The sequence below is a fragment of the Meles meles genome, chromosome 7, assembly GCF_922984935.1.
Source record: "Meles meles chromosome 7, mMelMel3.1 paternal haplotype, whole genome shotgun sequence".
In the NCBI taxonomy this organism is placed as follows: Eukaryota; Metazoa; Chordata; class Mammalia; order Carnivora; family Mustelidae; genus Meles; species Meles meles.
In genome coordinates, this window is record NC_060072.1 from 105,328,753 (window position 1) to 105,342,079 (window position 13,327).

At 58.9% G+C, this 13,327-nt stretch overlaps 1 protein-coding gene across 10 annotated transcripts; it reads left to right on the top strand.

The window, feature by feature from the left end:
- The first annotated feature begins 329 nt into the window (after positions 1-329).
- IFFO1 (intermediate filament family orphan 1) lies at positions 330-12,618 on the top strand. Of its 10 annotated transcripts, none has more exons than XM_046011034.1 (10): positions 330-1,136; positions 5,086-5,146; positions 5,292-5,387; positions 6,057-6,197; positions 6,508-6,516; positions 7,125-7,306; positions 7,466-7,586; positions 7,873-7,968; positions 10,503-10,633; positions 11,541-12,618. In XM_046011034.1, exons 1-10 carry the CDS (start codon positions 364-366, stop codon positions 11,641-11,643), a joined length of 1,713 nt encoding a protein of 570 aa, XP_045866990.1. In that variant the 5' UTR covers positions 330-363; the 3' UTR covers positions 11,644-12,618. The 10 variants fall into 10 exon arrangements, 8 of the variants coding, with proteins under 8 accessions (XP_045866990.1, XP_045866991.1, XP_045866992.1 ...); XM_046011035.1 differs by having other exon boundaries at positions 7,876-7,968; XM_046011036.1 differs by having other exon boundaries at positions 7,149-7,306.
- Positions 12,619-13,327: the final 709 nt, after the last annotated feature.

The following is a 13,327-nucleotide window of genomic DNA, read 5'->3' on the forward strand; positions in this document are numbered from 1 at the left end:
GGGAGAGTCCTGGTGTTTGGACTCTGGGGACCACAGGAGGGCAGTAGAGGTGTAGGGAGGATGGGCATCCTGCCACCAGAACCCATGGAATACCGAAGGACCTGGATTTTATTTCTGTCACCCTGGCTTGGGGGCATGGACCGGGTCCGCTCAGCCTTGGACCCGGAAAGGTCCAGGTGCAGGCCTCCAACTGAACCTTTAATTGGCTTCCTCTCTGGCCCGCCCCGCCCCCTGACCTCTGCCCCTTCCATCGGGCCGTCTGATTGGTTCGCCTGCGTCCCCCCGGCGCCTTATTGGCTCTTCTCCCTCGCCCTCCATCCCTGCTTCTGTAGCGGTCTCTGTCTCCCAGCAGAAGACGCAGCCATGAATCCGTTATTCGGCCCCAACCTCTTTCTCCTACAGCAGGAGCAGCAGGGCCTGGCCGGGCCGCTGGGGGACCCTCTGGGAGGCGACCACTTCGCCGGGGGAGGGGACGTGTCCCCAGCGCCGCTCGCCCCGCCCGGGCCGGCTGCCTACTCGCCGCCCGGACCGGGCCCGGCGCCCCCCGCCGCCATGGCTCTCCGCAACGACCTGGGCTCCAACATCAACGTGCTCAAGACCCTGAACCTCCGGTTCCGCTGCTTCCTGGCCAAGGTGCACGAGCTGGAGCGCCGCAACCGGCTGCTGGAGAAGCAGCTGCAGCAGGCGCTGGAGGAGGGTAAGCAGGGCCGGCGGGGCCTGGCTCGCCGCGACCAGGCGGTGCAGACGGGCTTCGTCAGCCCCATCCGGCCCCTGGGGCTGCCCCTGAGCGCCCGGCCCGCCGCCGTCTGCACCCCTTCGGCGCGGGTGCTGGGGTCGCCCGCGCGCTCGCCAGCCGGCCCCCTCGTGCCCTCCTCGGCCTGCCACTCGTCGCCCTCCACCTCTACCTCCACCTCCCACTCCTCGTCTGCCCGCTTCATGCCCGGCACCATCTGGTCCTTCTCTCACGCCCGCCGGCTGGGGCCGGGACTGGAGCCCACGCTGGTGCAAGGGCCTGGCCTGTCGTGGGTGCATCCCGACGGGGTGGGCGTCCAGATCGACACCATCACCCCCGAGATCCGCGCGCTCTACAACGTCCTGGCTAAAGTGAAGCGCGAGCGGGACGAGTACAAGCGGAGGTAGGGGACCGGGAAGGTGGGGACGGGGCTCAGCGTCATGGCACACATGGGGCCGGGACCAGGTGTGGGTCGGGGAGAGGAGGTAGGGAGGAGTAAGATGAGAGTAAAGTTCCTGCTGTGTAAGGAGGAGCTTGGAAGTAGACAGACGGCATTGGATACAGGAAGTCCGGAATCCACAGGGAATGCAGAAGTCGCACTGGTGACCGGAAGAAGGATCCTCAGAGCTGAGTACTGTGGGGCGTACATATTTTTCTTGTGGCTTTTCTGTCTCATCTAGGCTGCAGTGTTTGGATGACTGGGTTCACTGTGAAGTTGTGTGCCGTGTGAAAGGGACTCGCGTCTACCTGTGGGTAGACATCTGGGGTACTACTTAGCCTCTCCAGGCCCCGCCCTCAGCAGTTTTGTGGTAGATGCTGCATACGATCAAAAGTAAGAGATCAGGGATATAACTTTCACTTGGGAGTCTAAGTGAAATTAGGGGGTGGGGGGCCTGCATCTTCCAGTGGGCGGTCCTGCTGCTGCTCTGGGTTTCCCAAGGTGATGCTGATGGAAACTGGGTGCCTACTCCAGTTCTACAGGAAGGGCTCTGGGACCTTGGAACATTGCTTGGAGTAAGTCAGAAAAAGAAAAGTAAAGAGATAAGGGGGAAGGGAATTCCCTAGGGAAAGGGACTGCTGGTCATCATAGGACTTGTGGAAGCTGCAGGGGGGCGGGGATCTGTGAAAGTGCAAGGAGCCAAAGGATGATGAAATGTGAGCGAAGCCAGCAGAGGAACCGAGTGCGTGGAAAAGTTGAGAATCTGGACACACCCTGTGAGTATAAGGCAGCTGGGGGGCAAGCCCAGTGCTGACCCAGGATGAGGATTTGGCTTTCTGCGGGGGACTGGCAGGGCAGCCAGGTCTCAGGAGAAGGGATGTGATGCTGGCGCTGGCTGTATATCCTTAGAGGCCTGAGAACCCGGGCCATTAGGAAGGAGCACGAGCACAGCCAGCCCTCCGCCACGGATGCGGATGCCGTGGTTGAGGAGGAAGATGACAGGTCCGGAGGAGGCTTTATTTAGGGAGCCATCACGTTTAACCTCTTCATTGGCTACTCTGACCCCTTGTGGGCAGTCTTGGGAACTACCCAGGCAGCCCTGTGTGGCGGATACTGGTGTGTCAGCTGGGGCTTGGCTGAATGTTCCGGGAGCTTACCCCTGGGTCTGGGGGCAGCCTTCAGGGAGCTGTAACCAGCCAGAGTCTAGCAGATCGCAAATCAGCAGACTTTCTGACGCTGATTCTTGTCTTCATGCTGGCTTCCTTCGTCGTATGTAGCGCACGTTATAAGTGCCTTTGGGAGTCTCAGTTCTAAAGCCATCATTCACATGCCCCCCAGAACCAGCCTGCCCCAGCCCCTGCCCCTGCAGGAGTTAATTAACAACGGTCAGTGGCCGAACACGGACAGTTCTGGAATGCCTAACCATAGAAACAGCTGCTGTTCTCGGGTATTTGTTTTTCCTTAACTGAAAGAGTGTTTGTCCTTGGTCCAGCTGTCCAGGGCAGCAGAGAGTTATTCCTTGGGGACTGGTGAGCTCATCGCTCTGCAGCATGCTGCTGTGCAGAGGGCCCTGCAGCTAGAGGTGTGTGGTACGTGACACTGGTGGTTCCTCATTCTTCCACCCCAGATCCTGTGCCCTTGTTCTGTTCCCTTGAAAACACCATAGCTCCTGTCCGTGGCCTGGAAGGCATGGGTATAGCCTGAGCACTGAACTGGGAAGGAGCTGAGGCTTCCTGGGTTCTGTTCTCAGCTTCCCTGCTGTGCGCCACCTTGGGTGGACCTCTTTGTCCTGGCCTCTGGTTTCCAGTGTAGGAATGGCCCCTGCTTCCTCACTTTGCTCGAGGGTACCGTTTATTTGGGAGGGAGGTCTTTAGTAAGGTAGAACACATGGAAATTGCTCAAATTCTGCCCCTGTCAAGGGAACCTTGGAAGTGAGACCGGATTGGAATGGAGGTCAGAAGGAACCTGTTTGTGGGAAAGTCTGGCTGGAGAACAGTAGAGTTCTAGTAAGCTTCCAGGGGCGCCGGGCTGCCTCAGTCAGGAGAGCATGTGACTCTTGATCTCAGGGTTCTGAGTTCGAGTCCCACGTTGGGTGTAGAGATTACTAAAAATAAATAAATAAACCTTAAAGAATTCTAGTAAGCTTCCAGGCAATTTATTTTCAGATTTTTTTTTAAAACTCTGTAATATTTTGTTCATCTCAAACCTCCCCTAACTTCCTTACTTAAATTTCTACTGGAATTTGCTGCTTTCTGCCTTTCCCAATGCATCTTGCCCAGGGTCGCTGTCCCCTTGCCAGGCTTGCTTCCTCCAGGGGCTTATGGACTCAGGGTATGACGGCACCACGTCCCATGCCTTCAGGTTGTCAATGAAGAAACCACAGGCCCAGGAAAGATAAATATGCCTGAACTATGAAACTATTTTACTTGATGGTTCTGGGACCCCTCACCGGCCCCGACCATCAGAGGGAGAACACCAGAGCAAAAGGAGGAAGGACGTGGGGGCAGCAGGGAGTGGGGTGGGGGACAGAGAGCTAAGAGGCCGGAAAGCTGGGCCGCATGGCAGGCTGGCCGCGTAGTGGCCGAACCAGCTGCCTCTCCCCTGCCCAGGCGGGAGGGGCAGTGGGTGACGTTGGGGTGCTATTATTAGGAACACTGCAGTGCAGAGCCCAGTAAGGAGCAGGAGGGCTTGGAGGGAAGAGGCTATGGGCAGAGCCCAGTGGGGAGAGGAGGGTGAGGTTGGGGAGAGATGGAGGCAGGGCAGGGAGGATAGAGTCCCACGGCTGCAGAATCTGCTCTGTCAGGCTTTCATTTTCTTGCCATCCTCTCTGTGGCTTCTGGCCACCTTTCTGATCCCGCAGTGTCTCTCATGGTACCGTCCCTCCTTTCTGAGCCTGGAAGAAGTGGCAGGAGGTGATAGGCTGTCTGAGTGGGATCTGAGAAGTTCTGCCAGCCCAGGCACCCTCGCAGGGTCTTGAGTCCTCCTGCAGCGTTCCGCTCCAGCACTGCCCTTCCGCCTCTGCTGCACCATGACCTGTGCGCTGGCTTGCTGTGGACTCCTGTCTAGTGGAAGCCCTGGCCCTGCATAGCAGGGGGGCAGTCAGGGGGTCCTCTTAGCTGCTTGTGCTCCTAGTTTCAGAATCCTGGAGCGTAGGGGATGCGGCTGCTAGTTCCCACCCAGCAGATGAATGAGGCTCTTTTTCCTACTCTGATTTCCCTCGCCCTCGATGTTTGGGTGCCTGGGACATCCCAGGCTCCTGCTTTCCACTGCTTTCGTGGTTCAGGGCCAGGCCCATCTCCTCTCCAGGACTCCTGTGCAGGGGCTCCGGTTTGGGGGGGCAGTTTCTGGACCTTTGCTGGGGGACAGAATTTGAGTGTCTCCTACCAGGCTCTTGACCAGCCTTGTTGCTGTGGCGTGTGTCCTGCCGCTGCTTCTCCACAGTGAAATGGCACCACAAGCGGCAGGGCAGCAGGCTGGAGGAGCCCTGGGCTGGAGCGGGCAGGAGGCAGGAGACTGGATCTGGGCCCCCAAATGTGGGGGGCTGGGCCGGCGGGTCTGGGGGTCTGGTGCGGGCACGAGAGGGGAGGAGGCCAGCCGGGCAGCTGGCTGAGCCACGGCCGGAGTGGGACAGGCGCTGCGGTTGCTCTTAAGTACGGCTCCTGGGGCGCGGCCCGGACGTTCCGGGAAGACAGCTGGTGTGCCAGGAAGCATGGAGCCACCCGACAGTTGCAGCTGGCCACCCGCGGGCCGCCGGCTGGTCCTGCCCACGGCTCCTGTATACCGAGGGCAGCAGAGCTAGAGAGAGAGAGGCCTGAGTGCAAGTGGTGGCGGGCGCAGGGGGCAGGGAGCTGCAGGGGCGGGGCGGGGCAGGACCCCGCACCTAGGCTCTCTCCCTGTCCCCCATGTCTGCCAGGTGGGAAGAGGAGTACACTGTGCGGATACAGCTGCAGGAGCGAGTGAACGAGCTCCAGGAGGTGAGGGCTGCTCCCGCCGTCCCCGCTGTGTCCCCTCACCCAGTCACTGGCCCTGGGCCCAGTCCTCTCTGGGCCCTTCCGTGTCCTTACCTGCCCCCCACATGGGTGGCATGGCTCGCTCATGGGGCTTTCTCCCCGACTGCAGGAAGCCCAGGAGGCTGACGCCTGCCAGGAGGAGCTGGCCATGAAGGTGGAGCAGCTGAAGGCTGAGCTCGTGGTCTTCAAGGGGCTCATGAGCAACGTGAGTGCGGCCCCCTCGCGCCTGGCACCGGCAGAGCAGGCCTTTCTGGTCTGGGCCTGTGGCTCTCCTGGCCACAGCCCTTACCCACCACTCCGTGCTGTGCCCCCCCAACCCTGTTCAAGAGGAAAGGAAGGAACCGAAGCTTCGGTGTCGGTGTCCTTTGGGGGGGGGGCGCAGTATGGCCTCCGCCGTCGTTCCAGGAGGCCCTAAGCTGCGGTTAAGGACCCAAATCCCCACTCTGCCACCGGCCTGCAGGGGGGGCTTTCTGCATTCCGTCACTGCTCTGCTCTATCCCCCTCCTCTGTGGGATGGGGTCATAGGGCATGTACCTTGTAGGGCAAGTCCAGAGATGAGAATGCACTTAGGGGTGTGCTGGCCCTGACTTCGTGCTGAATAAGTGGTAGCCATTCTTCTTCGTGCACTACTTCCTCCACTCTTGGAGCTCCCAGTGGGCTCTCTCTGGGAGCATAAGTTCCGGGGGGAGCCCCTGCAGGTTCCGGGCCGTGCACTGAAGGGCTCCCCCTCCGACCAGGGGGCCCGTGGCCTGAGCAGCGCGGGAATGCTGTGGGGAGGGCGTCCAGGAAGAGTGACACACAGCAGCGGTGTGTGACGTGAAGGCTGAGGCTTTCACTGGGCCTTGTCTTACGGCACCGTGTGTTCCCTGGGCAGAACCTGTCTGAGCTGGACACGAAGATCCAGGAAAAGGCCATGAAGGTAGATATGGACATCTGTCGCCGCATCGACATCACCGCCAAACTGTGCGACGTGGCTCAGCAGCGCAACTGCGAGGACATGATCAAGATGTTCCAGGTGAGGGGGCGGGGCTGCTCCCAGGCCCCCGGCCCCTGCTGCACCTGCCCGGTGCCTCAGCTCCTCACGGAAGGGGCACTGGCCCAGAGCCCCTTTGCCCCCGCCCCCCGGGTCAGCGCCGGCCCCTCCTTCTTGGGGGGCCTCACCCTGGCACCGGGGCCCCTCAGTGGGACTAGGCTGGGGGGCAAGGAACAGCCTCTGAAGAGAAGGTTCGGAAGCCGTCTCTAATGCCGTCTCTCCCCTCCCTCTCTCTCTCCTCTGTCCACCTCCTCTCCTCTCTTCCTTTCATCTTCTTTTGCTTTCTCCACAGAAGAAGCTGGTTAGTTTTGCTCTCATGCAAGCTTTTTAATGTCCCAGTCCCAGTTTCTAAGTCACCTAGGCCTTCAGTTTTGACCCGCTGGGCTTTTGGGCCCAGATTTTTTCTCCTGTCTCTGTTCTCCTTGCCCTTCCCCCTTTGCTTCATTTCTTTCTGCCCCTTCTCCGACTTTCCAGATCTGGATGTGTGATTCAGGCTTTCCTTTGTATACACCTCCTCCTTGCAGCCCAAAACTTTCCTTTCAGTTTGGTCATTTCATTAGAAAGGGCTTTTTTTTTCTTTTTTCTTTTTTTTAAGAAAATAAATCCTCTGTAGACATTTTGCACATCTGATGTGGTTGCCCCAGGCCATTTCTCTCCTGATCTTACTGCCCTATTTTCTCTGTTTCTCCTTTTTCTTCCTTCTCAGTCTGCAGCCCTGCCCCCATCCGTGTGTGTCTGCCTGTCTCTTGGTAACTCCGGCGTCTGTTCCTGTCGTTGTAACTGTGTCTTCTCTCTCTGTCCACCCTGCCCTCCCGCTGGTTCACGCTTCTCCCTCCCCCCACCCACCCCCTGCCGGCGCCCACCTGCCCACCTGCCCTTCTCCTCACGCACCCGGCCTCGTCTCTGTAGTCTCTGCACTTGTCTCCCATTAAGGTCCCATCCATGGGGGGGCGGAAGCGGGAGCGCAAGGCTGCCATCGAGGAGGACACCTCCCTGTCGGAGAGTGACGGGCCCCGCCAGCCCGATGGGGATGAGGAGGAGAGCACAGCCCTCAGCATCAACGAGGAGATGCAGCGCATGCTCAGCCAGCTGTGAGTCCCGAGTCCTGCAGGCCCACCCCTCAGCGGCACCCCTGCCCCGAGGCCGGAGGCACCCCCTCGCCCCCCACCCTGCCCAATGCCCCAACAGCGGCCTGCTGCTGCCCGAAGAAAAGCCCCTGCCCTCCTTGACGGCGGGCTCCCTGTCTCTAGGAGAGAGTATGATTTTGAGGACGACTGTGACAGCCTGACTTGGGAGGAGACTGAGGAGACCCTGCTGCTTTGGGAGGATTTCTCAGGTTATGCCATGGCAGCTGCAGAGGCACAGGGAGAGGTAACGGCCCCTCCCAGCCTCAGGGCCCCTGCCAGTCCTGCCGCCCCTGCCAGACCCCAGTTGGCCGCCTGTCCCCTCCCTCCCCTCTGCTCCCTGCACTCCTTGCTGCTTCCCCTCTGTGGCCTTCATCCTCTGCCTGCTTCTCCCCTCGTCCTTTTTCCTTTCTATGGGCTGTCTCCAGCTTCCTTTAACAGGACTCTCTCTCTTCCCCACCTTGGCCCTGTGCAATGCCCTCATCCCACCCTCCCCACTGGCCTCCCCTCCCTTGCTTTCCTTTTTGCTCCAGCAGCAGGAAGACAGTTTGGAGAAGGTGATTAAAGATACGGAGTCCCTGTTCAAAACCCGGGAGAAAGAATATCAGGAAACTATTGACCAGATAGAGGTAAGGCTGGGGTGTCTGAAGCTGTGACGGGGGATTGGGGGGTACCCCAGACACTTTCTCTTGTGGGGGTGGGGCCTTAAGACCTTGTTCTGCGGTGGGGGGGGGTGGCAGGCAGATGTGGGTCCAGTCTCAGCCCTGTCACTTGAAATTGCTCATGCGCTGCTTGCACCCTCTGAGCCTGTTTCTTCATTTGTTGGGCGGGCTCTCGATCCTACCCGCTCACAGGCTTGTCTGAAGATCGGAGGAAGCGAGGCCTGCTCGGAGCTGAGGGCAGGGCCTGTCAGCCTGGGAGGCTTCCTGCCCCGGGGCGGTAATGCTCATTAGTTTTCCTACTGTTGCGGCCATAGCAGAGGCCACTGAGTGGACTCGAACTCTGCTGTTTCTTCAGCTCAGCCCTTCAGCGGCCGGAGGAACCTCTGTGGTCCTTCCCTAGCCTGGAGTAACCTTCCCAAGTGGAGAAGGGGGGCTAGGGCTCCAAGCTGGAGCTAGGTCTGCAGGGCGGAGCGTGGCGTTGTGGCAGCTACGGGGCGGCAGTGCAGGATGTTGTTCTCGGCCACCTCCCGCTCCTGGAGAGGGCCGTTCCTGGAGCCCTGAGTGCCCCGGCGTGGGGAAGAGGAGGCCCCTGGGCTTCTAAAACTCCTGGCCTCTCTTTAAGCTCCCGTGGCCTATTTATGCCCTTGCTGTTCTCACACTGCTGCCATTTTGAGAAGGGACTGACAGATGATTTTCCTACTTGTGCGTTCTCCCAACACACCTCACTCGGTCCTGCTCCTTGAAGCTGAACCTGCTTTTGTTTCTTGCACAGGCAGATGGGCTGAGTTTTAAAGGCCGGCAGCCAGGTGTCTGCTCCCCACGGAGGAGGGGGAGGGGAGAGCTGCTTTCTGTCCACTCAGGACACCCATCCCGCAGGCTCCCTCTGTTCTTTCAGGAGGATGGCTTTAGGAGAGGTGTTGAGAGCTAACGGGGGTTGGGGGGGGGTGGTTTGAGTTGCTTTGGGTTTGCTGCTGGCCCTGGTGACTCATCCTGATAGTGTCGTTATCAGCGGTAAAGCCAGGGCCCAGGTGGAAAGTGGGAGGGAATTCCTGCTGTCCTGCCTCCCTCCAGTCCCTTGGGCCGCAGCCCTGCCCTGCCCTCCAGTCTCACAGTGAGGCTGGGGGTTTCGGTGGAGGCTCTTGGGTGCCTCCTGGCTTGTGGTGGCTCCCTTCCCTCACGTGTGAAGGGGACCCGTACACATGGTGTAGAGGCCACTGGTGGCAGTCCTAGCCTTGTCTTTGGGTAGAATATACTTGCTTCATTTCTGTCTTTCTTGGCCTCACCGGTGACAGGCTCTAGCAGCTGGCCCCTTCCCCTCCTGCTCTCCTTAGCTGGAGAAGCTGGGGTGGTGGCAGTGGCCAGTCCTCACAAGAGCGGGTGAGTGACCTCTGTTGTCTTCCTGACAGAGCAGTCGCATGACCCGCCCTCACACCCTGGCTCTGGAATCCCGGCTGTTGTGTGAGCTGTGCCCGCTAGGGCTCCTGCCGCAGCCAGGCCACCATCTCTTCTGTCGGGCCCTGTGACCCCTTTACTTCTTTCTCTGAGTTCCCATCCTCTCCCTGTCCAGTTGGGATTAGTTCTGGGTGGTTTCCTCTTTCCAGTTGGGATTATTCACGGGGAGTTTCCTACCCTTTATCTTTGCTCTGGGGCAGTCTAGCAGATCACCGTCCAGCAGTTTGATTCCACCTCTCTGCTTGGCCCCTGTCCTTTGTACCCAAAACAAAGAGAGGCTGAAGATTGTCTCTGGCCCAGATCTTTCCCGCCTTTGCCCCGCCTCTCAGCCCTACCTTTGCCAGGGAGGTCATTTTTTCCTTGATCTCTGAGCCCACATTTTCACCATGGAACCTTTCTTGAATCGGGGTACATCTAACCAGTAAGGCGCTGGGTGTGGCCACAGTCTTTCTGTGAAATGCTGCGAATGGCTCACAGGAGAGATGAGAGCCCGGAGAGCCCTCTGGGGAGGATGGAGCCTCTTCGAGTGACTCAGGCAGGTCTCCTCCTTTGTGCCACGAGGCTTGTCATGAAGTTCTCTAAGTCTAAGTCACCCAGTGTGGTGCTGGACCTGTGCAGGCAGAGATGAATAAGCCATGGCTGGCCTTCCAGAAGCACCTGAATGAGTGAGGGAGACAGACGGGGTGCAGTGGAGCACAGGGCCGCGCAGGAAGCCCAGGGAGGGAGCCAGGCTGCATGGACAGCCGCCCCGGGCTCTCTGTCCTGCCCGCACTTTGGTTCCTGTTGTCAGGGAGGATCAGTTGCAAGAAGGCAGGCCCGTAGCAGAGACCTCTGCCTTCCTCTGCAGGCAAAGATGCCCAGGAAAGCTAGACAGAATGACAGTACAGTGGGTCCCCTCTCACTGGGCAGACTGATTTTTAAATCTGAGGACTTGCCGGGCGCCCGGGGCCCCCTCACCTCCCCCTGCAGTGTTCTTGGCATGTTCGCCTCCTGGGGGTGCAGGCCAGGGCCCTGCTGACCTGCAGGGCCCTCCCCTTCACCCACCACAGCTGGAGCTGGCCACGGCCAAGAATGACATGAATCGGCACTTGCACGAGTACATGGAGATGTGTAGCATGAAGCGGGGGCTGGACGTGCAGATGGAGACCTGCCGCCGGCTCATCACGCAGTCGGGAGACCGGTGAGGACCGGCCCTGGAGGTGGGGGCCCGGGCCCCCCCGCCATGTCTTCCACCAGGGCTCCCGTGCAGGGAGGGAATGTGGTGGGTTGGCCCTGAACAGCCTGAGGATCAGTCCCATCTGGACATGGGGCTCTTGGGGGGGGGCACCCTGCGTGTCCAGCCCGGCCCCCTGGCCTTCTGTCCCTCAACAGTGGGGTGATGGGTGTGCGTCCGTTCATGGCTGGATGACCTCCCAGTACCACCAGCTTGGGGGGTTCCCTGGTCAGAAGCAGCTCAGAACTGCCAAGGAACAGAACAGGTGTGGTGGCGGATTTGTATCTAAAGTTAGGGCCATAGTTTGTGCGTTTGGCCCTGTGTACCTTCTGCCTCTACAAAGAAGTAAATTTTAAGAAGTCCCCAAAATACTATAGAAGGACATAAAGCTGGGGCCAGCAAGCCTGTGCAGTTAGGCTCGGGCAACATCTCTCATACTGTGATTTGAGATCTTTTTTTTTTAGATGTTATTTATTTGGGAGAGTGAGAAAGCATGAGTGGGGGGAGGGGCAGCGGGAGAGGGAGCATCAGACTCCCAGGACCCAGGGATCCTGACCTGAGCCAAGGTCAGATGCTTAAGTGACTGAGCCACCTAGGTGTGCCCCTGTGATCTGAGATATTTCTCTGAGCCTCCCAGAGTCCCCAAGATAAAGACAGGGACCATATCCCCCATCACAGTGGGGTACAAGAGCTTTCCTTCCCCTTCCCCGCTTCCCTCACCCTGCCTCCACCCTCATCTGCCTGGGCCACCTGTCCTTGTCAGAGATGGTGTTCACCAGCCTGCCCAAGAATAAGGCCAAGGGAGAGAGGAATGCTAGCCAGCCTCATCAGGATTCCTGCCTGCCCCAAGGTGACAGCTGGTGTTTTTTTCTAGAAAGTCTCCTGCTTTCACTGCGGTCCCGCTTAGCGACCCGCCGCCGCCAAGCGAGGCTGAGGACTCCGATCGTGATGTCTCATCTGATAGCTCCATGAGATAGGGACCTACTTCCAGCTTGGAGCCCTGGGCCCCACCCTGCTGGGAACTCACGGAGGGGCGGGGTGGGGGTTTCACAGAGGGGAATATTATCCGTCCCACTGCACCAAACCTCACCCCTGGGGATTGGGGTACTCCTCCCTTGGGCTTCCTGCCTTTGACCTTGGCCTCCAGGGTTCTAAGGTGTCTGGAGCAAGGCTTAGCTGGCCCGTCCCAGGTGACTCCCACCACAGCAGGGGCTCTCCTGCCTTCATGCGTGGGTGTCTGCTACTTTCTCATCTCTAAAATGCTGCCAGTGATCATGGCCCCTTACTTTCTCCGCTGAGTAAGGAATGTGATTGTTAGATCTTCCTTCCAGTTCTGTGGCCTCAAGCCCGTTTACGGTCTGATTCTGTACTGGTGCTAAATGGCCCAGGCACTGGTATGAAGTGGATGAGGCTGGACGTTGCATGGCTTGCGGAACCCAGGCTGTGTGTGGGAGAGGGCCTCCCTTTGCCATGCAGGTGGAAGGACAGAATGGGCAGGGCGCTCCCTCCTCCCTCCACCCTCCAAGTGCTCAGGGCCCTCTGCCTGTGGATGGCAATGGCTGTGACTGTGCCTGCCTTCAGGGGTCTCAGTGCCCCGACCCTGGGCTGGGTGGCTTCCGGAGCTGACTGGTGCAGCTTCGTGGAGGGAGACAGAAGCCCTTGCTCCTTTCCCAGTCAGCGATGAGTGGCAGAGAAAAAGGTGAAGCTACATGTGCCTGTGTTGTGTGAGCACGTGTGTGTGCACTCAGGGTCTCAGTCTCTTCGATTATCAGCTGAAGGTGTGCTGCCTCCCTGTCGGTCACACACTGAGAGCAACAGGCTGAGAAGATGTCCCAGACTTGGAAAAGCTTGGGAGAAACTAGGGACACGCGAATGAGGTGTCAGCCTGACTGCCCGAGTGGACACTGGAATGGAATCTTTAATAATAATCAAACTGGAGAGTATTTATTGAACACTTTTGTGTCCCTGTTTTAAGCACTTTCTGGCGGTAGGTACACAATCCCTTCTGGGAGCTGTGTCCTGCTCTTCCTCCCCCCACACAAGCAGGTGACCAGAAAGGCCCGGGAGGTTATATGTAACTTGCCATTGAGTCTCACGTGGCAGAACCCGGGCCTCTGCCCACGTGGCTGGTGGTAGCCTGTGCTTCTGCCCCTGAAGCCTCCCCTGCATGACAGCACCCATCCCCTTCACACACCACCCCTCCCTTAAGTCCTAGAGGTGGAGGTTAACCTCATTTTCCTGATCATTGACTACAGTGCTCACACAGCTGACCGAACAGAATCCTTCTAGAAGACCTGGAGGGGCTGGGCACTGGCCTATCATTTTACAGATGGGAGTGACTAGGGCACATTAAAGCAAGTAACTTAGTCCAGACCTCATAGCTGGGAGGCAGGGTGGAATTTGCCCCTGGCACTCTGCTGTCCTCCATGCTACTAGGGCTCTGCCGGAGTGGCCTGGTAACCGGTCAAGGCCACAAGACTTGCTAGCCCAATTCCAAAGCCCTGACTTCCTGTGCCAAGGTTACCCTTCCCTTGGCTGCAAACATAACAGCTTTCAGAGGCAGCCAGGTCACAGACTTGTCCTCTAAAGGGATCACATCCTGGTCATCTAGCACCTATGGGCCTTGGGAGGGATACTGAGCCAAAGCCAAGACCAATGGCC